Source organism: Amblyomma mixtum, chromosome 5 (genome assembly GCF_055824585.1).
Source record: "Amblyomma mixtum isolate Tamu chromosome 5, ASM5582458v1, whole genome shotgun sequence".
NCBI lineage: Eukaryota > Metazoa > Arthropoda > Arachnida > Ixodida > Ixodidae > Amblyomma > Amblyomma mixtum.
The window spans coordinates 36356881-36382216 of record NC_143016.1 but is presented as its reverse complement, the minus strand read 5'-3'; the positions used below and the strand labels follow the sequence as shown (position 1 = coordinate 36382216).

The 25336-nt window shown below is 49.5% G+C and overlaps 2 protein-coding genes across 7 annotated transcripts in view; one reads left to right on the top strand and one right to left on the bottom strand.

The window, feature by feature from the left end:
- LOC149341773 (acetylcholinesterase-like) overlaps window positions 1-25336 on the bottom strand; it is a 138121-nt gene that overhangs the window by 92943 nt on the left and 19842 nt on the right. For 2 of the 5 annotated variants that reach the window (XM_089543958.1, XM_089543956.1), the window contains exon 1: window positions 6252-6684. The exons of 1 other annotated variant lie outside the window; for it this stretch is intronic. Coding sequence is in view for 2 of the 4 variants with exons in the window: in XM_089543960.1 (XP_089400086.1) it covers window positions 6252-6286 (35 nt within the window). In the remaining 2 variants the exon portion in view is untranslated. Of the gene's footprint in view, window positions 1-6251; window positions 6687-25336 lie in introns of those variants that run through there. 2 more of the 5 variants (XM_089543960.1, XM_089543955.1) reach the window with 2 other exon arrangements.
- Window positions 162-4019, top strand: LOC149341774 (uncharacterized). Of its 2 annotated transcripts, none has more exons than XM_089543953.1 (2): window positions 162-603; window positions 1223-4019. In XM_089543953.1, exon 2 carries the CDS (start codon window positions 1443-1445, stop codon window positions 3909-3911), a length of 2469 nt encoding a protein of 822 aa, XP_089400079.1. In that variant the 5' UTR covers window positions 162-603; window positions 1223-1442; the 3' UTR covers window positions 3912-4019. The 2 variants fall into 2 exon arrangements, with proteins under 2 accessions (XP_089400079.1, XP_089400080.1); XM_089543954.1 differs by having other exon boundaries at window positions 162-1127.

Here is a 25336-nt window from a genome sequence, read left to right as displayed (position 1 = left end):
TGCTCCCACCCCTAACCAGACAACAAATGCGCAATACTCTGGCACACACTACAGACAGAGACTCTCCCCCCGCCACTTACTTTAGCCAACACCACCTAGACGAACTTAAGGCCTCTGCGCTGAGAGCTGACGTCACGGCAACGTCACAAGGATGAGGCCGGTGTCGCGACGCGGGTGACGCGGCTCTGCTCCTCTAGAGCGGGCGCGCATCGAGGCACCCTGCTAGCCACCCTACCCTAGCCGTGGAAGTCGCGACGGGACGCGAGAAACCGGTCTGCCCCAAGCATGCCTTCCTTGAATTCCTAGACGGGAATCGGGAAGCCACTGCACGTGTCTCCGGCAGGAGCGGTCAGTCGCCTTTCGTGTCCGATGGTGTGTTCACGGCTTATTTGGCTGCCGTCTATTTCTTCTGTGCGCGAGTGCTGTGATGACGCTTCGACATTAACGCAAAAATGCCGAACAAATCAACGTTACTAGAAGTTCTAGTAACGTTGGAACAAATGTTGTGTGCCTGAGTGCCGAGGTAACTAAGATAAAGCGCTGCAGCAATCATGGATACGTGCCATTCCACGGAAAAACTTCGTCCCTTCTGAGCATTCCAGGGTAAGAGATGAATAATTTTTTCCATTCGTCCTCTTTTGTAGCTTTTAATTGTAGCACCGCCAAACTTGCAAAACGTTTTGGGTACTGTTACGTTCTGTGCGAGCCGAGTGAGACGCGCGCCGGCGTTCTGGGCCAGCGGAGTGAGACGCGCGCCGGCGTTCTGGACCAGCCGAGTGGGACGCGTGCCGGCGTTCTAGGCGAGCCGAGTGGGACGCGCGCCGGCGTTCTGGGCCAGCGGAGTGAGACGCGCGCCGGCGTTCTGGACCAGCCGAGTGGGACGCGTGCCGGCGTTCTAGGCGAGCCGAGTGAGACGCGCGCCGGCGTTCTGGACCAGCCGAGTGGGACGCGTACCGGCGTTCTAGGCGAGCCGAGTGGGACGCGCGCCGGCGTTCGGGGATGCTATATAAAGGCCACGGCAGAGCGCTGCGCCGCTCTTTCCTGCCCGTCTGCTAAGTTGGAATAAAGGCGTTCCAGACAACCTTCGGTGTTGCCGCTTGCTCGTCGTTCGTCGATTCGCCCGAAACGTAACAGTACCTTCTAAATGTGTATTTAATATTTGATCACGGGTTCTTATTTGTAGCAGGCTGTTACTTATATTAGACAAATATTTCTTTTTTAGGTCTGTGAGCATCACTTCACAGACGACGACATCGTGCGAGAGGCGTCATATGTCGACGATGCTACAGGTCGAGTGACGACAGCAGAGTTATCGCATCTGCGCCTTCGGTCAGGTGCAATTTCATCATTATTTCCAGGCTGCCCTAGTTACCTATCAAGCACAAAGACTTTATTTAAGAGAGGAGCCAGAGGCGAAGCGAACACGCCTGGAAGCTGCTTCAATGCGAAGAGGAATTTCTGAGTCAATTCGGACATTTCGCAATGCCGAGGAAGCGGACAAAATCACCACCTTAAGGGACCTTGCTAGCGAAGTCAGAAGCCATAAGTCACAGTTCTGGCATGTAATTGAGGCCAGTGAGCGTCTCATGTTGGTGCACATCATAGAGGACGAAGCTCCATGGATTAAATATTCAATTGTAATAAAATCAGACCTCAGTATCACATTGTTCTTTGTGAAGAAGCCGCTCACAAGACTGGGCCCTAACTTGCTTATTCCGAGTGCAGCCAGAAGCAAAAGAGAAATAATAGAACTCCTCCAAAACGTTGAGAATTGGGACAAGGGCTTAAATTCAAATTCTGGCGATGCAAACGAAGACATCGGCGACACTATTCGTCTGCTGCTGAACAAATTTTCCACGACACCAGCCGACGACAAAGCCAAAGCAATAGAATTCCTGAGCGAGCAGCTGAACCTGCTTTTTTTGAAGAAGGAGCGGAGACGGTACTCCGTTGAATTCATGGTTTATTGCTGCATTCTTTTTACGGTATCACCGCACGCATATAAATACATCCGCAGCTACGGATATGTCACCCTGCCCCACCCTATGACCATTCGGTCGATATGTTCGTCATTTGGTATGAACCCAAGACTGGAACATCATGGTCCGACGTTCCTGAATTATGTTACAAAAAGGATCTCGGAACTCGATGATCGCCAGCGCTTCGTTACCTTGATGGTCGATGAAGTCCATATTAAACCTTATTTTGACTACAAAGGGGGCAATATAACTGGTGCAGCACTGAATTCATCGGAAGTCGCTACCAGTGCTTTCGTCTTCATGATACAGAGCGTCACATGCCCTTTCAAGGAAGTGGCCCACATTGTGCCAGTGCACAAAGCCGATGGCGAGTTTCTGCACAATTTACTAAAAGATGTGATATGTGGGCTAGAAAACATTGGCTACAGAGTTTTATGTGTAGTCAGTGACAATCATTCTGTGAACAGAAAGGCAATGTCTCAGTTTACAACGCCGCCAACAAATGCAATTTTATATCCGCACCCCTCTGACCCATCGAGACCTCTCTTTTTTGTAATTGATCCAGTGCATATACTCAAATGCATCCGAAATAATTGGCTCAACCAAAAAAACGACCAACTATGCTTTTATTTTCCTGACTTCAATGAAAATTCCAACCAGCCTCCACGCATGCGCACAGCCTCGTTTGCTACAATCAGAGAAGCTTACAAGCTGGAGAGTGATCAGCTTTTGAGGTACGGTTACTCGCTCTCTAGAAAAGCCTTGTACCCGTCTAGCCTTGAGCGGCAGAATGTGAAGTTCGCCTTGCAGATTTTTAATGACTCCCTGCCACCAGCGCTTCGTGCTCTTGGAGAAAAACACAGCTTACTCTTTCCTGAAGATACAGCGAGTTTCATTGAAGTTATAGCGAAGTGGTGGAAGGTTGTGAATGTTAAAACCCCATGGAAAGGAAAACGACTGAATGACCGATTTCAAGAGCCAGTTTTTCCTTCGGAGGATGACATGAAGGTGGCTTTCCTCTACAAAATTTTGGACTGGCTTGATTCTTGGGAAGAGAAGAATCTGGACAGCGGGGTGCTCACAAAGGAAACCCATGCTTCTCTGCATCAAACAACCCATGCACTGGTTGAAGTCAGCAGGTATTGCTTCGATGAACTGCAGCTTTCATACGTCCTGCTCGGCAAGTTCCAGACGGACAGCTTAGAGGACCGCTTCAGGAAATACAGGCAACTTGCTGGCTCCCAATATCATGTTTCTATTAGGCAAGTTTACGAGAGCGAAACTAAATTACGGCTGCAAAATACTTTGCCCACAATCGCAAGTGCTTGCGGAACGAATAGCTCCTTCGATGAGCAATGGGAAGATCTGCGAAAGCAGATAGAAACACCGCATCCTAACTGCAACGTTGTAGTTACGAGAGATGCCTTGTCAAAAATACAAGACATTATCCCCGTCCTGGTGTACGTGGCAGGATATGCAGTCTACGCGACTCTTAAGAAATTGAACTGCATGAAATGTCGGGCAGCATTGACAGTCGACAAGACTATCACTGTCTCTGCAGCTCAAAAGTACTATCACTTGGTGAAAGATATAGACCGAGGTGGCCTCATTTTCCCAGCGTTGTTTGCTGTAAATGCTGTAACCCACAACTATGTTGTTGTCGAACAAGTGTCCAAGAAAGCGGAGTTCTTGAGGAGCCCGAACCAGCGCCGTCTAGTCACCGAGCTCACATTACAGCTGCTTGCAGATCAAGAGTCATCAGATTTTGACACCTGCGAAGATGGGCACACAGTTGAGCTTCTGTTGAAGCATGTGTTGTGGAGCAGTACCAACATTCTGCTCAAAAACTTCTGCCGCAAGCTCAACGATGATGTAGCCGATGCAAATGCTAAGGCTAAGGAAAGAAAAGCTGCAACGCTTTCAAGGAAGTGAAAAGTTGTTTGTTTGTTTGTTGGACTTTTAAATGTATATATTATTCCGCATCAAGAACAGTGTTACAATAATCGAAATGTAAATAAATGTTATGTACCTGTAAATCTCTCCACTGATGTCTCAACTTGAGTAAAAACAATCTTTTGCAACCAACTGTGCTGCCGCCTCATATCCTCGCGCAGTAAAAAAGAAACATGCATGCTCCTCGGAAAAACCGGTGAGGCCCCATCCCTGTGACGTCACTGGAGGAGCACTGAGGCCTTAAGTTCGTCTAGGTGGTGTTGCTTTAGCCAATACCTCCTAGAAAGACTTGAAGTCTTTCTAGGAGGTATTGCTTTAGCCCACTGTCACCTCTCCTTCCTCCTTCCTCCTCCCCCTCCTGCCTCTGCCGTATGCCTCGAACCATTCGCCTCATCACTCCACATCCTCTCCTTCCGCCCTACAGACCCTCCCCCGCGGGTCTTAAGAACCTCAACACCTGAGCGGACTAGGAGACCCTGATGCGCTCGGTGGACTCGGCCACTAGCCGGGCTGCCAGTGTTATGGGCCTTAGGTACAGCCCCCGTCAAAAGTATACAGCCTACAGCGTGCCTCGTAATGCATCCTCAGCGACCGCAATCTCTCGAAAGAGGAATCGGTTCGCGACCTCAATCCTCCCAAGCTTTGAACTGTTACATGTTCTAGGGAGCCTCGCTAAACGCCTGAGAACCAAACCCTTGGGCTGTATACTTTTGACGGGGGGCTGTACATAAACATTTGAGTGCAGTGCGGTCGCGCGGGGGGCCCATGGGCATTCCCCGAATTCCTTTCATATAATAAAGTTTTTTCTCTCTCTTCTCACTCTTTAATCCTCCGCCTTCTGAGTTAGTAAATTTCTTATTACGAAAGGAAAGTCCCAGTAACTGTCTCGGTCTTAGTGGGAAAAAAATCTCTGCCTCTCCCGTAACCGAGAGTAAGCATGAAATGTTTACGGGAATAACAGGAAGCGTACGCGGACACGACGAGTTGTTGTTGTTGTTATGACTGAGAGAAGGATGTAAAGGAAATTGCGCGGGCTTGCCCACTGGCTCGAGCCAAGCCACCACCACCGCCACGTGCAGATAGAGGAGAGTCAAAAGATCAGAGGAAAGAGAAAAAGGAAAGAAAAGACGCGCGTCGCAGCAACAACTGCGTCCGCCGGAGCGGACGCTGCTGAAAAAACAGATAAGCGGCCGAAGCCGCGCTCGCCGAAGCGAGGAGATACTCCCTCCTCGGACACGACGAGACGCAGGCCTGACAAGAATGTATATGCAGCGCGTTCGAAACTGTCTAAAGTGCGTAGAGGCGAAAGCGTTTTCCGCACCACTTTGCCGATGTTACACTGGTGACGTCACCACTAGATTACGTCACAATAATTGATGGCAAAGTAATGACAAATTACTAATTAGTGACTAATTACTGATTAATAACTAAATACCACTTAAATGTTAATTAATGACAAGCTTCGCCTTTAAGAGTGGAACGCGACAGCGTGTTGTAGCGCTGCCAGGCAGTCCACGGAACGCCACCACCCGTTCGGCGCGATGCCTTGCCCTTTGAACGCGGCGCTTTTTGAGGAAAGGAAATTACACAGTATGCCGGTCCTGTAGGAGGACTTAGATGCTCTCGTTCCAGTGTCCGGATGAGTGGAATTCAGTGCCCGGATGTTGGCTCTCGGTCTCGGCGTGACGTCACTACACAGTCGACAACGGGAGCTAAAAGCATTTCATGCTTAAAACGTGGTCATTTGTGCGCGCTTTTAGGTACTGCAGCGTCTGTACGCTAATAAGCCACAACCACAATTTTTTCCCGGAGACGTGGCCAGCATTGCTCCGCTTCTTAATTCGGTAATACACGCTTCCATAAACCTTCAGCAACAGTGCCAAAGTTACAAACTAAATCAGTTATTGTTGTTGCGACAGAGAGAAGGATGAAAAGGAAATTGCACGGGCCTGCCAACTGGTTCCAGCCGAGCCACCACCGCTGCCACGTGCAGATAGAGGAGAGTTAAAGGATCAGAGGAAAGAGAATAAGAAAAGAAAAGACGAGCGTCGTAGCAACAACCGCGTCCATCTTTCATTGCCTCCTTTATCCTGCGGTGCGCAGTCACCTTCACAAATTTCCTCAAGGGCCGTCAACCGAACAGCTGCCTGTCGCAAAGCAGGAGACGTAGAGAAGGCGAGTATAGCCGTGTGTAACAGCGGGGCGACTATTTTTGGCTCCCTAGGCAGCCCGCACTCGAGGAGGAGGCTGGCGCAAAGGAACGCCGCATGAAAACACTGAGGGAGAGTGAGAGAGAAAGCGGATTTCTGGGATGCTTACTGAATATCAGCGCTGCCGACAAGGCGACGCAGCATCCGAGGTCATCGCAGCCTCCCCGTCGCCTGCTGTGCCGTCTCGCACTCGCTCACTCAGCCGTCGCCGCAATCCGCTTTCGCGACTCTCGCACCGCCGTCTCGAGTCGGGCACGTCACGCCGGGAAGACGACGCGAGAAGAGAGGCGCATCGACGGCTACACGTGAGCGACCGTTCGTCAGCTGTTGCCACGCTAATGATCGCGGCGCATTTTTTTCTTCCACCACTTCAGCGTGAGCCGGCTCTGCGTTGGGCGCCGGGCCAAAGAACAAGTAAACACGCGGTTCTCCGCTGACACAAGTAAATGTTTTCGCCGGCTGCTGCTGCGCTTGGAGCTAGTCCTCTTGCTACTGTCGCTGCTTCCCCCCGTAAGCGGCTTGCGGCAGGCTTGCGAAACCGCGGCGCTGTGGGCGCTACCGCGCGGCGCGGTGAGGAGAAGCACCCGACGTTGGAAGCGGCTGGCATTCGGCCCAGGCGCACCGGGTGATGTTTCCGGACGACGCGCGTGTAGGACATTGTTTTGTCAACTCGGCGCTTGAAGCGTGAGATGTGCTCTCTCAGTTTGGTATTTGTCTTTCTTTGCTTTATGTTCCCCCTCTTTCGTTATCTCCGTTTTCCCCGCGGAGTTTCAGCTGCGAAGAGCCTCTGCCTTACGGCGCCGCTTCGAGTGACGTCATCTGCCGATGCGTATTTTTAAGCAAGAGCTCATAGGCCATTCTATCAGTGCGGATAATAATGATTCACTGCCGCAAGTGTAAAAGCGTGTTTATTTTGCGAGGGTTTTAAATTATAGATGTGTAACGGCGAAATCACTTTAAGACGAGCACCCTGTTGCGAGGTACGGGCTGTTGACACGGTGAAGGCCAGGAATTGGGTCTTTATTAAAAGAATTGACCCAAAAGAAAAGAGGGCCCCAGGCCCTAGGAAAATACAGACTGGCTCCCCGAGCAGCTGCTCTCTTCCGCTGCTGGAGGAAGACTCTCTTTGTCCGCTGACGGTCGAGTTCTCGAACGCCGTGGTCACGTGACCAAGCCGCGGTTCTTGGAAGAAGCGTCCTTGGGGGCCGAATGCAGACCACCCCGAGTTCCGATGCGAGAGGAGAGGGGACAGCCGCGCTTCGCGACCCTCATAAACATGTCAAGTTCGAGAGGAGTGCGTCTTCGGCTGAAAATGAGCCCCGCGTCCACGACGAGGCCGGCACCCTGCTGCGCCGAGGGGAGACCGGGACGCTCGCGGCACAAACAGTTTCCCGGAGTTCGCGGGCCCACAAGCCAGCAGTGTCGTGCAACGCAACAACCCGTAAACTTTTCTGTTGTCTTCCTTGTAATGTCTGCGTCAGACTTATGCCAAGCTCGCCACAGCTTGGTTCGCGAAGATGGCCGACCTCTCAGCAGTCAAACTAAAGCAAATTACGGTGCCATTTTTTTTTTTTTCGCAGAGCACTCGGTTTGTATTCGTGCATACACGATTGGTTCGGTGCTGTCCTCTAATTTGAGAGGTGCCGTGATAATTCTGGCGAGTCTGGCCAAGACTAAGCTTTAAATTTTGCAAATGACAACCTAGAATGGGTCCTAACAAAACACTTTTCGTTCATTATATTAGAAAAAAATCGCTTCAAAGATTGGCGACATTCGGTGATTCTAAAGCTGTCTTGCTAGGCTTGAAGAAAGCTGTACGCAATGGATAATGAAAATCAGATGGTTCCAGAGAGCCATCACAGTTAGTTGATACTCGTCTCGGCAGAATTCGTAAAATCGGTTCTCGACGTTCGCCCGTAACCAAGCATAACCAGCGTACTTCACCGTGCAAACCGGATCCACATCATTTCTCCTATGAACTCTGCTTCCTCAGTTGTCGTTCTTCTTTTCTCTTCTCCCGAAATAAAAGGTTCATCGACGAGAAAAACAGAGCGGTGGTCCGCGGTCCACCGGTCCATTCCGTGCGCTTTCCACCTGGAACAAGAAAAAGGAGGACGGCCACGACCGCAAAGGGACGCGGCGTGCGGCCCGGCCGAGGAGACACGGCACGCAAACGCGGTGGCGGTTGTGGTGGGGTGGCGGGCGATACATCCTTGATGGTTCGCACTGGTGCGCTCCGAGCACTGGACACACACGCACACGACGGCAGATTTATGGGCCAGGCGTGGCGCGGAATCGACAAATGCCTCCGCTCTGCGGTCCACGAGGAAGAAAGGGGGACGGACAGACGAGCAGAACACACACAAGAAGGCCGGTAAGAAAAGCGCGCCAGTCCGAAAAGGACGCCGCACCGGGCCGTCCGTTGGAAAACCGGCGACCGCCGCAAGGACAGAGCGTGGGAAAGCGGCCAGCTTCGCACTGCCGCGTCGCTGCCCGTTCGCAGCAGTGGCAGTTCCGTTTTTTTTAATTTTTTTTTGTCCTCTGGTCGCTCAACAATTTCCGCGAATCCTCCCGTTCTTTATCTCCCTGCATCTCGAGAGCTTTCTTATTTCGCCTGGATTTCAATTTCACGCGAAATTAATCCGTCTGCAGTTATTAGACTCGGTGTGAAAACGAAACTTTGGGCTGTAAGGAAAAAAAAAAATTACGTGCCAAGCACCACGTCTGACGCGAGGGCAATCCGTCCGCGAAACAGGCCAACTGTGCAAAAGGAGGCCAATTCGACTCTAATGCAGTTGCCCTGCTGCGGTAATTCCGATTGTCTCTAACAACACTGGCGCTCTTTCTTCACTCAGTCTTGCTTGCTCGAACGCTCGCTCACTCAGTGAACTCACTCGACCACATAGCTCGCTCACCTCACTCACTCGTTCACTCACTCACTTACACATGCCAGCGACACTCCTATCGAAATTATGTCAGTGACGTACTACGTACCGAGAACTTCCCGTGTATCTTCAGTTTCAGGCATCTGTACTCTGGAACATTATAAAGCTTTAAAGTAGTAGTAGTAAAAGACTTTTAATCAACCATAATTTACAGGCCGAGCATTTCGACCGCCTGGGCGACCAGAAGCCGCTGTTCTTCTTCCCCTTCAGCGCCAAGCCAGTCGAGCCAGGTGGTGATGGATAGAGAGGGTGGGGGGAAGGAACCCGACTGCTGAGCAGCCGGGCAATAGAATAGGCAATGGGCCAGGTCCGCATAGATACAGGGGCAGTTGGGACAGGAAGGGTCCGATCGATAGCGATAGAGGAAGAGGCGGGACGGGGTGATAACTGCATTCATCTGAATGTGCCGAAGAAGGCGAGACTCCGGCACCGTGAGTGATGGATGAGGGGGAGGGTAAAGGCGTTTGTCGAGGCGGAGCTCAAGGTAGACCTCTTTTATGGTGCGGCGAAGGGTGAGTCTCCCACCGTCCTCCGAGGGCTTGGGCCAGGGGATCAACGGTGCCCGGAAAAGTGTGTCGCGGGCGAGCTGATGGGCCAGCTCATTGCCGTCAATCCCTGAATGCCCAGGGACCCAGCGGAGGAAAACGATGGAAGGCTGCAGTGCGGAGACCGCTCGTTCGACCTCCTGTTGGAGAGAAGGGGTCAGGGTGCGTTTCTGTATGTGGTGTATAGCGGCTTGTGAGTCCGAATAGACTGTGTACTCTTGGAGAGAGGGAAGGAGGGAAAATGACTGGAGGGCATGCGCAATGGCGAGGACCTCGAGGGACAATGCGTCTGGAGGGTGTAGATACGGCCCGCTGGTGTGGGTTTCAGGAGCAGGGAGGTGTGGATGGTACAGGGCGTAGCCGCAGGAACCTCGAGGAGCCACGAAGGAGGCATCCGTGTAAGCTACACCCTGGGTATCAAAGAGAGGGGAATGGTGCTGTGCGGCCGCATGACGACGTCCGGCGTGCAGGACGGGGGACATGTTGGTCGGGAGGGGAAGGATACGAAGATTGTAAGCATAAAAATTGGAGGGGACACTTAAGCTCCGTCTTAAAGGTGCACTGAAGAGGATTCTGAACTTGTCTTTTTGCCGCGGGAACTCGATCTACACGTTCCTAGCATTCTTAGAAACTGCGACTTATTGCCCTGTATGGCCGATTTCCATAATTAAATCGAATTAACGTCCGGCTCCCGCCATTTTTTTTTTTTAATTCTGCCTCGTACGATGGGCGGAGTCGACCAACGCGTAGACTGCCTTTCAGCTAGCTCTGTGGAGGCTTTATTTTGCTATTTTTCGTTTTTTAGGTTTCCGTGAATAAATAGTTTCATTCGCAGATAATATAGCCGCAAAATAAGCCCGCAGAAATAAGAATACACGCGGACTATTTGCTACTACGGACTACTACGTATTACTCCGCCGATGGCAGAGCGGCAAGCCGCCACGGGACTGGGTGAAAGGCACTCCACGCGTTGGTCGACTCCGCCCACCGTCCGAGGCAGAATTCAAAAAAAAGGGCGGGAGCCGGACGTTAATTCGATTTAATTAGGGAAATCGGCCATACAGGGCAATAAGTCGCAGTTTCTAAGAATGCTAGGAACGTGTAGATCGAGTTCCCGCGGCAAAAAGACAAGTTCAGATTCCTCTTCAGTGCACCTTTAAAGGTATGACGCGATAGAGTTGATCGGTTAATGCCCGTATATGCGAGATTGGTCATTCCCTGCTTTACATTCATAGATAGCTGCAAGTGCTCATACCACTCCTGGCGCAGCAGTTAACCTATGAGTCACTGTCCTGCGATGGCAGATGCTGCCCCCAGTGGGGATTGTGCGACCCAGGTTGCACTTCCCGAACATCCTCTCGCAAATAATTATTAATTCAGCTACCATGTGCCACTGGTCAATTTGCTCACAGTCTTCGTGGCCAACCTGCAGCCTCCTAGGTTGCTTCACTGATGACTTTTCACGTATTTTTCGCTCACGGTGAACGACGACGGATTTTCTGCGACCCGAGCTCCTTAACGATGTCGCGTTAAAATAACAGATGGGCCGCAGCTTTCCCAAAGGCGAAATTGATAACTCAGTTTACAACGTAAGTACGCGTGGTATGTGGTATGTGAGGCTTAGCGTGTCATCTCGACACATGGGGCTATGAGGGACGCGGTAGCATAGAGCTTAGGATTAATTTAGACCACCCGGGATTTTTACCGTACGCTGACATCACACGACACACGGCAGTTTTTTTTTTCATTTCGCCGCTATCCAAATGTAGTCGCCGGGGCCAGGATTTGACAACATAACCGTGTATCGCACCCAATTTTTTTATCTATTCCCATACCTAAGCTAAAAGAACATAGGCGCAGCGTTACACAGTGCAAAATTTAAAATCAATCCATGCAGCTATTACATAACAGTAGTTCGCAATACTGTTTAAAAATAAAATTACCGACGATTACGTTACTTCCTAATGCGAAATTTGAGCGCAGCAAATAAGCTGTTTCACCTTTTCGATAGATTGAGGCAAAGAAATCGAGCAACACATGTATGCGCTATCACAGAATTTTTTTTTATTTTTCACACGTATTCCTTTAACAAAGACTCCACTAACAGTTCTTGACAGTCATGAAGGAAGCTTTGTGGTCGGAGAAATAGACTGATATATGTTCGACTTGGTACACCAATGCTTGATTCTCAAAGACGAGATGCCTCGCGAGGTTGTCACAGCCGTGGGACGCGTTACGAGCGAGAGGAACGGGATGTTCTCCCGCATAAGTGTTAGGAAATTGCTGTTTGTCTTTATGTCAACATTAAAGTCCCCCACTACTAACACCGGTGTGGATCGATGGACGGTTAATGCGAGTTGCAGGAAGTGCACGACGTCTTTCGTGAGTGCGGTAGGGGCGAAGTAGGCAGCTACTACCAGCAAGCCGTTGGGCATTTTGCGGCGCACAGTTCGCCAACTTCATGTGACGTGCCAGACATTTCGACTGGTATTGCAGAGAGACCTGTGCGCAAGTAGAAAGCGACTCCCGCCGCTCTGTTGTGGTCTCTGCGAGCACCACAGCAGTATAGGAAATCTATGATTTCGAGAGGCTCTTCGGGATCCATCCAGGTTTCAGCAAAGCAAAGTACAGAGGAATGGCGCAGAATGTGATCGTGGTGTACGTCCTTGGCATGTGCGGCAAGGGAGCGTACGTTAAGAATGTGGTTGTGAATGATGAATCAAGTGCTGCCAGCGAATGACGCGTCCATTGGCTGTCTGCGTGTGTTACTGATGTGTGGTTAACATGTTAAGCTTCGCCTGTAAGAGTGGAACGCGACAGCGTCTTGCAACGCTGCCAGGGAGTCCACAGAACGCCATCGCCAATTCGGCTGTACGCCTTGCTGGACGGTAAATTTATTTTTTGAGGAAAGGAAATGTATCTCTCTCGCATGTCTGGGTGGACACCTGCACCTCGCCGTAAGGGAAAGGGGGAAGATGGGAGTGAACGAAGACGCCGTATTAGCTAGATGCGCCTTTGTTCATTCCAAACCATTCAGCTGGCATTACGGAGTGGCTAGCGTGCTCGTATCGCACTCCGGAGACCCTGGTTCGATTCCCCAACTCGACCAATTTCGTTCTCGGTTTTATTGATTTAAGCGGTCTAACTAGAAAGGTTAATTAGGCTATTTCATATTTATATTATTGTATTTCTATCCATCGTGTTCTGTCATTAACCTGTCAATTGTTGGAACTGTCTAGGATGTTCGACACAACGTATATGAAACGAGCAACGTCTTACTGAGTGGGGAAGTGCGTGGTGGTGGAGGGAACGCGGCTTCGTACTTATCTGTTTTTTTCAGCAGCGTCTCCTTCCGCGGACGCTGTTGTCGCTGCGGCGCGCGTCCTTCTTTGCTTTTCTTCTGACCTCTTCATTCTCCTCTATATTAATTAGGCTAATTGATTAATTAAGCAATTAACTAAACTCAGTCCAACTTAGTTGCAGCATCACTATACGATCCCTTTGATTGGTTGCATGGTTACTAGCCAAAGCACAATTGGCCCCATTTGAAATTCGCGCACTGTGACGTCACGAGCATTTCGACCAATTGAAAAGCGTGACATTGGGGGCGGAGCTGGTTACGATGCCGACGCCGACGACGACGCGAAACCCAGGAACGGACGCCAAAGAGCTGCGCTCTAATAATTCCAAGCTGAGGAGAGTCCACCATTGCGGCGACTCACGAATATAAGTATTTAGAATTGTTTTCATTTTAGAGCTCAATTACTAAAAAAAAAAAATGACCGGTGCAGCGATGTGGAACGCGTATACTTCATGGTTGCGACCAGGCAGTATGACAACATGCGAGGAGTCGAAATCTAGAACTCCTCTATGATGCTAGTCACCTTGATAATTTTATGAAAGAACAGCGGGCAATAGATTTCAGTTTTCAACGTTGCTTCCACTAAGGACTTTACTGGAAAGTCCGGACGTAAAAGAGAAAGCTGAATATAGGCTAGCTCACAATTTACAGCGATGAAAAACGGAGTCCTCAGAAGAGGACCGAAGAGAAGAAAGGATCAGTGGTCATGCCGTCTTTCCTTTCTCGAGTTTTGTATCCTTTGAATGGTCGGAAAACATCTGCAATTGAGGGCATTTATCTTCGACATATGACCCACACTTCAAGGACCTTTCATTTTAACTCAATACCCTGGTCATCAGGGTACTACTTCCTTAACGGACCCTTTCTCTTTTCCGATACCCAAGCGTTTATTTTTTCTTACAGCATTCAGAAGGCAGAAAAGAAAAAAGAAAGAAAACCTTTTGTATTATGTATTTCACCTTTCCGCTCCCTTCTTTTACTATCGCCACCGGGTACCGCGAGATAACGGCGCTTTGTCGAGGACCCTGGAGAGACGTTTTTTTCTCCCACCGAGTCTCACCGCTCTATTCGAGGAGCCCGAGGGGGATTTTTACGACCCGTCCTAAATCGCACGACGTCACTGTCTTGGACCGCGGGACGCCTCCGCCGACCAGGGAGCCTCTCTCGGCCTTATTTCAGGCGGATGCTGCTCCTCGGTGGTCTCTCGGACGACAGCAGCTGCTGCGGCAGGCGGAAGTCCTTGCGCAGAGCTCAGCACTACGCCGTCCCTCCACACACCGCCCCTCGCGGCCACCAGGTCTGATCCATGCCCACTCGCTCTTCTTAGACCCACTACCAGTGGCGTTTGTGTCGAATCCAAGACCCAGTCCTGCAGCGCCTTATCATACCGTCGGCTTTTTGTTCTCCTTTTCTTGTAATATACCAGGCCAAAAGACCGGTATGTTAGCGCTGATTTTGATGAAGTCGCAGTACTGCGTTAATGCGACGTGCGCAACCTATGCATCTTCATCACCGTCAACAGTTCATCCGCCGCTTTTATTCCGTTCTAAGCTTCCTCCAGAGCGTATGAACTTCGAAGCCCTTGTTTGGGTCAGCGCTATCCTGGCCTCCCTACTACCGAAGAAATCACCCGTCATTGCTCCATCTTTTTCTGCACGCGAGCGAGGTTTGTCGGCGTTTCCGTGTGGATTTGTGCACCTGGGTAAACTTCCGGCTTAGTATGTAGTACAGCCTGTAGAGCCTGCTACGCGCGGCGGCAGGGCCCCCTGTTCAGTACAGTTTGTTCAACCCCTGTGCTTACAGGGGAGAGGTTTTTAACGCTTGATTTCACCCCCACTGCTTCCCGCGCATGCGCAGCGTTGCTACGCGTCCAGACGCCTCGTCTGTTTCTCATGACACCGCCGCCTCAAAGCCTTTCCCGGTGTTAGCGTGCGCTGCAAGTTCAAGTCACGAGCTTCAGAATCATATTTGAGCAGCTGCGGTGGAGAAGGCTGTGAGTGGAGTCCTCTGCTTCCAAGTCGGCGTTAACTGAATACTCAAACAAACAAAAAAAGCCACTTGAAAATCCAAGCTCCCCCCTTCTCCCCAACATACCCTAAACAGAGGTCAAGTCGTCACTTTTTTATTATTGCCTTGAGTTTGTTCTCGATATAACTAGACCGTGATGACCGAAATGGTGGCGTTGGCATCTAGTTACAGATGCGAGTGCAGTCTACGAACTATTGGCGAATTGAAAATTGGACTACAAGCTCTAATCTGAACGCTATGAGTGTGTGCGCTGCCCCGGCCACGCATCGAAATATGCTCAAATATATGCCTGATTACGGAACGTATATAATGCAGTGACTGGTGGCTGCGGCTACAGTCTCCACATGCACCGCCAGTCCCCGGGGCACACGCGTGGAATTCCGAGTATGCACGGCTTGTGGCGAGGCCGGAGACCGCGAACAGCCGCCCTCTCCGGCGACGAGTAATGACAGAACAGCGCGCGGGCACCTCCTTGTCCTCCCCCGTGTGCGGATTCCCGCGCCTTACATCGACTCCTTCGTCCCGTCCTGATGAATCAGCATCGCTCTGTCCCCTTTATTCCCATCGGTCTTTCCCTCCGAGAAGACCGCGGCGGACCGACGCTGCGGTCGCTCTAATTCGCCCCGGGCCAAACTCCCTCCTTTTTTCTTCCCCGCACTCCTTTTATCCCCGCCCGCTGGTGTGCGTAGGGCTCATTCTGTTCGTCCCCATTCTGTCCCTTCCTCTCGTAAACTCTCTCTCACATCTGCTCCGCTATTCCTTGGCTTTACTTATCCTGGCTATTTTTGTTTGCCGCGCCGAGTAAGGCTTGAGTCGCGCACCTCCTTTTTTTCCTTCATTTAGCTCCAGTTCTTTTCCTTTTATTTGATCCTTTCCTTTTCCCATTTCATTTCCCCCGTTGACGCGGGAAACGCCGTGGCGTGTGCGGTTCGCCGCACCGATCCCGAGAGAGATCGCGCGGCCGCTCCCGACTCGCTAATTGCGTGAGTAGCGCCCCTCGCGGCAGGATTTGCATTCTCGCTCCTTGAATTGAGGGAGCAATGGAAAAAGGAGAAAGTGAACTGAAGGAAAAAGAGAGAGAGACAGAATACTATCGGCACGAGCATCTGTGAACGCTCTTCGCTCCCTTAAATGCCCGTCTCAGGGTCGTCAACTTCAAGCCGCGCAGTCTGTGACAGCAAAAGCGAAAACAAAATGCAAAGGCTAAATTGGAAAACAGGAAAGGCGAACCGCGCGGACCTGCTGCGTTCAACGACAGCAATACGGGCGACCAATGGGTTGACTTCGCTGTGAACGGCGATCCAGTCGTAAAGGTAGCGCCATTTGGAGGAAGCGCAAGAAAAGGGCGAGAAAGCGGCGCGCTGTAAATTCGGTGCGATTGTAAACGAGGTCTAGTTCGCCAACTTGCACCTCTAGGAAAGTCCGAACTAATTGAATTAAGCAGGGGACCACGCGATCCGATCACTGTGCACGAGGCGAACTACGACAAATCTATGCGGATTGTAAACAGCCGGACAGGGCTATGCGAAGACATTAGCTGACGCGTCATTTGCTCCCGATATAGCCCATAGCAAGACTAAAAAGAACAACATATATTAGTGCTGCTTTTGCGTAGGATTATACTTAGAATCTTACCGGTTACCTTAGAATCGTAGTATCTTACCGGTTCTCGCCTATGGGGCAGAAACGTGGACGCTAACAAAGAGGGTTCAGCTTAAGTTAAGGATAAAGCAGCGAGCTATGGAAAGAAAAATGATGGGTGTAACATTAAGAGATCGGAAGCGGGCGGAGTGGGTGAGGGAACAAACGCGGGATAATGACATCCTAGTTGAAATCAAGAGGAAGAAATGGGCTTGGGCAGGGCATGTAATGCGAAGGCAAGATAACCGGTGGTCTTTAAGGGTAACGGAGTGGATTCCAAGAGAAGGCAAACGTACCAGGGGGCGGCAGAAAGTTAGATGGGCGGATGAGATTAAGAAGTTAGCGGGAATACGGTGGCCGCAACTGTAAAAGGACAGGGTTAATTGAAGAGACATGGGAGAGGCCTTTGCACTGCAGTAGGAGTAATCAGGCTGATGATTATGATGATACTTAGCTGGCAGCTGAATTTTCACCCACATCACACGAAGGCGCAAAAACAACGGAAGTGTTAGTGTTTAGCGGCTGATATCGCACCATATTGTTCCCTAGTATTTTTAAAGAACTTATAGCAGTATATGGTAGAGAGAGGGTGCGGTAGATGGTCCTTGGCGATCACAAAATGAACAAGGGAGGGGAAAACCTCAGTTTGCTAGAGCCAACGTTTCGACAAGGGGACGAAGACAAGTCCCCTTGTCGAAACGTTGGCTCTAGCAAACTGAGGTTTTCCCCTCCCTTGTTCATTTTGTTATAGCAGTATATGGCACGTTGGTCATTTTCCCGACATTCGGTGTCCTCGCAGGTGCCCAGCACCTGAGCTCTTCTACTTTGTTCTGTGCTGTGCGATAGACACAGGTGCACAGTAGCTGCGCTTGTCGCACTGAGCACCTGTGCTCATTAAGCAGGCACTGCTCCCATCTAGCATTCTCTATGACACCTTCAGCTTGGCCGTGGGTCGTCGGCCGATCGCTACGACCTGTGAGGGTGCTTTCACGCAGTTTCAAGCTCAAACGCAATGAGAGCCGGAGCGTTCTGATGAGATATGTCAATGTACGCATCGCCAGGCAGACACACTAAACGGTGGACTAAGCGAGCGAGAATTTTTCTTTGAAGCAAATTCTTCTAATCCAACTACTAAGCACAGCTTAAAACTAGTACCGAAATCCGCAGCATCCCTGATGATCGCCTGATATTACTTTTTCGCAGTAAGTATACACGAAAACACGGGATTGTAATAGAAGTTCTCCATGTACACCGCGAACGTTACTATGGGTAATACGGAAATATAGCTGCATATTTTGTGTCGTAAGGCGTAAGGAACTGTCAGAAGGTTCGTTGTTTTGAGCGTCAGCTTCTGATGGAAATATACACGGCAAAGGGAAACGTGAATAATAACCCCTAACAGACCCAAAATAAGAAAATAACAAAAAATGTTAGTAATACTACAGGGATGTCCAAATGAAAAAAGATTGCCACGAAGAAGTTTATCTGCTGGCAGGGCTGCGACCAGGCCGAACGCAGACGTTTATGTTGACTTGAGATTGTTCGCAAAAAAAGAAAAAAAGATCACTCCGCAAATTCTCGTTCTTTCGTTGAGGAGAAGTGTCACAAAAGAAGAGATTCGGGAAGGTTGTTAAATAGCAGTTCTACCACATGGAAAACCGTGCGTTCCGAAAAGTAGGATTTGTTTTGCACAGTTGCAATTCCATTATTAATAAACAAGTCTACGTGAAAGCAATAACATGCGCTATACACCAAAGGTTACAGTTTCGATCTACGTTGTGACATGTCATTTAGAGGAATTAAGCATCAGCGCATACATAATATTATTCACTTATTTAATATATACAAGTAAACAGCAAGTACATAACAAAAGAATACTGACATTCTATCTCGTTGTGCATGTAAGCATGAAATGCATTGAAGTACATGCGCAGCGCATTCCTTGGTGGCTGCTAGATGGCGGTAGCAGTACTCGAGTTGTTGACGAGCTTCTATCATTAGCTGTTTCTCATAGTTTTCTTTCCCGCTTTTGGCGTGCAGCGAAAGGCGGAACCGCGGTCTCCGGATGATGTTCGCCTCAATTTGCCAAGAATGGGAACAGAAAGCATTTCTTGCTTTCTGCAACGAACTACAACGAAGGCCTGCGATATGACACAACCATACCCGTAACAGAGCTGACACGCTGCGCTATAACGAAAAAATAGTGTACTGAACATGGTTCGTCATTCATTAAATACACGGCGCCTACATACTATGCCTCCCCATAAAACGCTGAGGCATGGCGCGAATATTACGGAATCACTACAAATCATGTCATTACTGCCCACGTAGAGAGAACAAGATCACCTGAGAAAGTAGGTGATGTCGACCGTTCAGCTACGATAGCTAGTTCCACGAGAGCCGACAGACCGGTACACGTCACTGCAGCCACCAGCTAAAAAATAAAAATTAAATATTGAGCCAAACTAAAATAATTTAACGCAGAGTAATAGCTAGCCCTAAATGTAAAAGTATCAAAATGAAGACGCCATGTGCACGTACTCGAACTGAGAAGGTGAGATGAAAAATAAAATGTTCGCTGAGAAAAATGGAGAAGAGAGACACCGAAATTATGGAGATAAAAAATGGGCATGCAGAGGCAGTTGTCTATGAATAAAAAATTAAACAAACAAGGAATGGATGCTCTCCGACGCTGCGTTGGCGAGCTTTAAAGATGAATAAGAGAGCATCGAAATCCCGCCAGAATAAAGACATACATACTCAAACACAAAGCAGGCGACGGCGCAGGCAGAGAGATAGAATACAACGATAGATAAAAGAAAGACGTAAATGCGACGAGGTGCAGAAAGGAAGTTTCGCCTGATTTTGAAGCGAGCGAAGCGTCCCAGACACTGACGTGGCAGGTGCATGCGAAAAGGTACGACGCCGGAGCGAAGAAAGAAAAGGGCAAGACGGAGGGAAGGGCGCGAATTGATGCAAAAACAAGAGAAGCTGAAACCCTCTGAGCAATGCGTGCGTGGACAAAAAACAAATTGGAAGGAGCGGAAAACAGGGAACTGAGCAGAAAAGAACTCAACCAAAGCAGTGCCGGTAGCTGCAGCAGTGGCAGCGCCACAAGCAAGGTAGAACGAGTTGCCAAAAGGCGGAGCAAGGGAAAAAAGAAATGAGAAAGTAGTCGGCGGGTACGGGCATACGCGAGGCGCTATTAGAGAATAATAAAGGAGAGCCACAAACGCAAGCTGGAAAAAAATAAATTCAACTGCTGGATAAGACTATGCGTGAGCAGTGAGGAGATGAAAAATCGAGAAAACGGGAAATGCGGAAGCAACTTCAAATCAATAGAGGCAGTCAAAGAAAAAAGAAGAAAGGAAGTAAACCGAAGACAACGGAACCACTCCAGCAGTGAGGCTTGCACGTAGAATGCAGCACAAATGTCAGTTATGAAAGCAAATAAGAATTTTTTGCAGTATGAGGGGAAAAAAAGTCTAACGCTTGATAAAGGGAGGACAGAAATGACGCGAGTGGCAAAAAAAGAACTGGAGAAAGGGTACGCGGGGAGAGGAGTAAGGCGAGAAAGGAGACGGGGGAGAGGGCCCCTCAGGGAAGGAACGTGACGGCGTGCTGGAAAGAAGGGCGGCATCCGTCCCGAATCGATTTGGGGACCTCGACAGAAGCCGCGGAAGCGGCGCAGCGCTGGTGGAGGAGAACCTGGGGGGAAAGGGTTGCGGGTTGGTGGAAGGAAGGAGGGAGGTCCCACGCGGGAGGAGGGGTGTGCGCTAGAGCGGCGAGAACCTTTCTCTCCGGACAGGTAAGCTGCCGGCGCCACCGTCGGCAAAGCCCAGGAGAAGGCGCGAGCAGCGTCGGCGGACGTGTGGTACGCGCGATGGAGGACAAAGCAGCGGCAGCGAGTAGGCGTCGCTGGAGCCGCGGCAGCAGTCCTCAGTTTGGGTCATAGTCTACTGGTTATTGTTATTATCATTATTTGTAGTAGCGGTAGTGACAGTGCCATTAGCAGTTATTGTTTTGCGAGTTTCGGCAGCTATTACTGGCTGCAAGTAATGACGGGAAAAGGAGCGTCTTTATGCTCGTCGAGTAGCCCTAAATAATTCAGGAAGCCGAGCTGGCTGGCGTCCCATAACTCGCCGCATTAAGTTTCACGGGTATTTTACAAGGTTCTCACTAAGCTAGTATTTTGCGAACCGCTCGACAGCTCGACTGAGCCTCGAAACACCGCGTGGCGGTCTTTTCCTTGCCGTCCGATGCCACCTTGGAGCAGTCTGTATCTGCACAATCGGATGGGCCATGTCATCGGCTTATTCACTTCCGTCCTATCTCAGTGTAACTCTGAGCAAAACTTTTCCCTTAAACCTTGTAATAATGTGACTCCGCACGATGACACGGACTTGAGATTAGAAAACTGATGAGCTGACCACACCAAGATATAGCGACTGTCAACATGCGAGCCTCAAAGAAAGCGTTTCGAGGCGACTCCAGTAGCCCTCACCCACTGAAGCGTGCAGAATTCAAACGAGGTGGGCTCCCGGGATTTGTTGTCCTGTCAAGCCTATAGATGATTAATTGAGCTGTTTTCGTCGGAAGGGGTAAAAATATTATTGGCAGGATGGAATTCGGACTGGTGGCATAGTGTGTTAACCAGAGCTGCACATGGGATAGACGTCGTAGTGATGGGCTGAGAATTAATTTTGACAACCTTGGTGCCTTTAACGTGCGCTCACGCCCCACAGAATGCGCGTGCTTTTGCATTTCGCCGTGTGCGAAATGCGGCCTCCGTGGCCGGGATTCGCTCGCGCGTCCTCGTGCTGGGAAGCTCTACGCTATAGCCACCGATATCGAGATAAAGCAATATGTTTGTTTGCCACGCCTAACCTATTTGTTTCATTTTCTCCGAGGAGTTTATGCCATGTAATGTTGTGTTAGGTTTTGTTTTGTCATGTTATGTCATTTTATGCACGTTATGCCATGTTATGCCATGTTATGCCATGTCATGCCATGTTATGTTCAGTTATGCTGCGTTTTGTTATGTTGCGTGGAGTTTAATTTGTCAGAGGTGCATATGAGATCTGAGAGACGCCGTAGTGGGATGCTACGGATTAATCTCCACAACCTGGTGTTCTTTAAAGTGCACTTACATCGCAAAGAATATGGGCTTTTTTGTAATATTCCCGCACTAACCTGCCTTATGAGTTCGACATCTCAGTGTTGTATGCACGACTAATCTATCCTGCCAAGCAGAGGGTTTTGTTTTTTCGTCAGTGTCGAGCTGCGTGCAGTCCATGAACTGGAAGTAAATTAGCACTTGCATGCCCTGCGGTACAGTTGTAAAGAAAAAAAAAGATTATTCAGCACGTATTGAAAGACGGCCTTTCTAGATATTCTGGTATTGTAAGAAAGATGCTGCCAGCCATGATACTGCAAATATATTATAACTGTAGCCGATTAATATTTTGGTGTAAGTCGTAGTGAAACGTTAGCGGCAGCCATTGTAGTGACGGCAGGACACACAGGATTAACTTCTCAGCAACTCAAACCCATGAATGGGGAAAAGCAGCGGGCGCAATGATAGGAGGTGAGGCATTCGGGACCACCCTTCGCTGTGAAGGCGACGAACGAATGCGAGAACCGAACGGAAAAGTGAAACGACCAAGGCCTCCAGCAGAGGAGCTCACTCGAATCGAATGCCGCGCCTCGGTCATTTTAACGAGAAGGAAAAAATTCTTGATTCCGTGGTACTACTTAACGTTATCTCCAGAGAAGACCACAAGGCTGAGCTCAGAGTGTACGGCACAGCCAGGAGATACTTGCGATGCTTAATCTCGCAAGTTAGGCACGCGCACGAAAGCAAAGAAAGGAACGCGGCGGGCAAAAAGAGCAGCCAAGGTCGCGCGAGCCACCTTCCCGCGTGTATCCGGGAATGTTCTTTATGGGAGCGGGCATCGCATAACGACGTTAGGTAAAAGACGCGCCCGGCGACGTCAGCGCGACCCCGTGCGTTGCGCCCGGGCAGAAGAGCAACGCGGGCTGCCTTTTGCCCGGGTGCCTTCGCGTCGGATACCGGCCTCACGGGGTTTTTGTGCGGCGACAGCGCCACCACGCGAGTAGCCCGGGGCGACGCCTGGAATGCGGCGGCCCTCTAATTAGGGGGAGCGGACGGTCCTCGTTTAGCGCCGACCAGCCGCCCGACACTTTTCTTCTTTCCCCGCACATCGCTGCCCCCAGCACCCGTTCTTCCTATCACCGCATGCCGGGCTCCTAGGCCCGCACTTAATTGTTCGCCGGGACATAGTGAGCGCCCTTTTGGGTGTGATGTTCGCTTGTGTGCATTCTTGGGAACCGAGGGTAATGAAATAAAGAAGCGGGCTGGAAAAGAACGCTCGGCGCTCCGTGGTGTATTACGTTGCTGTTTTCTAGAGCTGGCCGGTAATCTTAAATTGTTTTATAACTGCTGTCTTATATTTTTATCGTGTCGGGTATGGTAAGGATAATGAAATGTATCCATAAAGTAGCTTTGCGAACAGAGGTTCTAGTACGTGCAACAAAAAATGTGCACAAAATGCTTCTTGCTATTGAGGACTATATATTTGTCACAGTTATATCGATGTCATTATTATTTCTCTAGTTTCTCTCCCTCCGAAATTGAACTCTCTGAATCTGGACTCACATCTCCATGCATGCATTTTGTCTGTACATACATTATCGCGACTACAGTGTCTTTCTAAGTCAGATTGTTCACGGTTCACAGTTTAATATTCATTAGTGACTGTTTTTATTCACTCTGCATCTCACTCCAAGGCATAAGCGACGCAACTTATGCACGATTGGAGCTTTAGTTTCAAATAAAATGTCATTAAGGTGCACTCACTGATCTCCTTTATATGCTTAGAAAGCTCGTATATGAGCGACACTAGACGCCCTACTGTCTTTTTGGCTCCTCTTCAGCGCATACGTACAGTTAGAACAGGAAGATAGTAATCTTGGTGTGCGCACGCGAGGCCCTGTCCCACGTAGTCGACGAACGCGAACGCTGTGAGTTTCTAGTCTGCTGCTCTAAAGCCGACATGAGTGCGTCAGAAGTAGAGTGGCCACAATCACAAATACACAGTTGCGTCTATAGCACGCCTAACCATGAGCGCAGCCGAAGGCCTCGCTCCGTGCGACAGCGCAGTTCCTTCTCGCGGCACTGTGGCGAGTCTCGAGCGAAGCCTCGTCGTACTGCGCGCGTTAGCAGCGGCAGTCTTGTTATTTCGAGCACACGGACAGTGTTTGCCCAAGGGCCTTCCCTCGGTTTGTCCTGGCGCGCACACGAGCTCCGTGCAGCGGCACTGCATCGTGCGGCGAAAAGAAGGCGGCGGCGTCTCGAGTGCGACAGGAGCGGCGACTGCCAAACTGGGGGAACAAACACGAACTGATCAATAAGGCATCCTGTGCAAAGCGGAGACGTCGCCAGCCCACGACACACGGGGGTGGCTCGATGCAGAATACTCTAAATTGCGTGCGGGGTACGAGAACCGCCGGTGTACTCTGGCCGGGGCGATATATGTTCAAAGACGTAATACAAGACGTTTCCCTCTCTCTGTGCCTCTCATAGTGAGAGGAAATTAACGTGAAGGGAAGAAATTAAGGAATTACTATTTACTGAAAAGAAAGAACGCAAGAAAGAAAGAAAGAAAGAAAGAAAGAAAGAAAGAAAGAAAGGAAGAAAGAAAGAAAGAAAGAAAGAAAGAAAGAAAGAAAGAAAGAAAGAAAGAAAGAAAGAAAGAAAGAAAGAAAGAAAGAAAGAAAGAAAGAAAGAAAGAAAGAAAGAAAGAAAGAAAGAAAGAAAGAAAGAAAGAAAGAAAGAAAGAAAAGTTTCAGCTTTTTGTCTTACTTGGAGCTATTTTGTGTAAGTTATTGGAGATTGATCTTTAAATAACTATAAATATTTTAATGGCACAATTCTGATTGTCCTCCTAATTGAACGTGCGACCTTCCTTCAGGTAATAACTCCTAAAATCAATTTTCAGTGAGAACTAATATCGCAGCTTCGAAACTTCCGTCAAATTTTCTCCAACATATCCAGTTTTGTTTTGCTTGTCGTAGGCTTGTCGTTTATGCTGTATTACATGACAGAAGCAATCGCGCTTCTTGGAACCCAGTTGTATATATATTTTGAAAAACCTACTGAAAAGAACTCGTTGTTTCTTTTTTAAAGCGTGCTTCGCCTTTATACGATACTTTGTGCGGTGAAGCCTCAATAAAACTGTAGGACGGCGGACATTGTATGACCGGCCTCTTCTCAAATAACGCGATGCAGCGACCGACACCGTTCTTGAATGCTATTAAAAGTATAATAATCCCCATCACTTAACATATGCCGAAGGTTTTTGTTTCTTTCTTGGTTTTCTCTTTCTGTCTACCTTGAGTGTCTTTTTTTTTTATGCGAAGCATACTACTTTAGCTACCACTTCAGCCCTTCACCGTGGTTATGCGCCTCCAAATCACGTGATACATGACGTCACACCACGTGACACGATGACGTCACGGCAGTGGAGAAACGGGGGCCCACCTCGCGCCATCGCTGTGGTTGTGCGCCTCCAAATCACGTGATACATGACGTCACACCACGTGACACGATGACGTCACGACAGTGGAGAAACGGGCGCCCACCTCGCGCCGT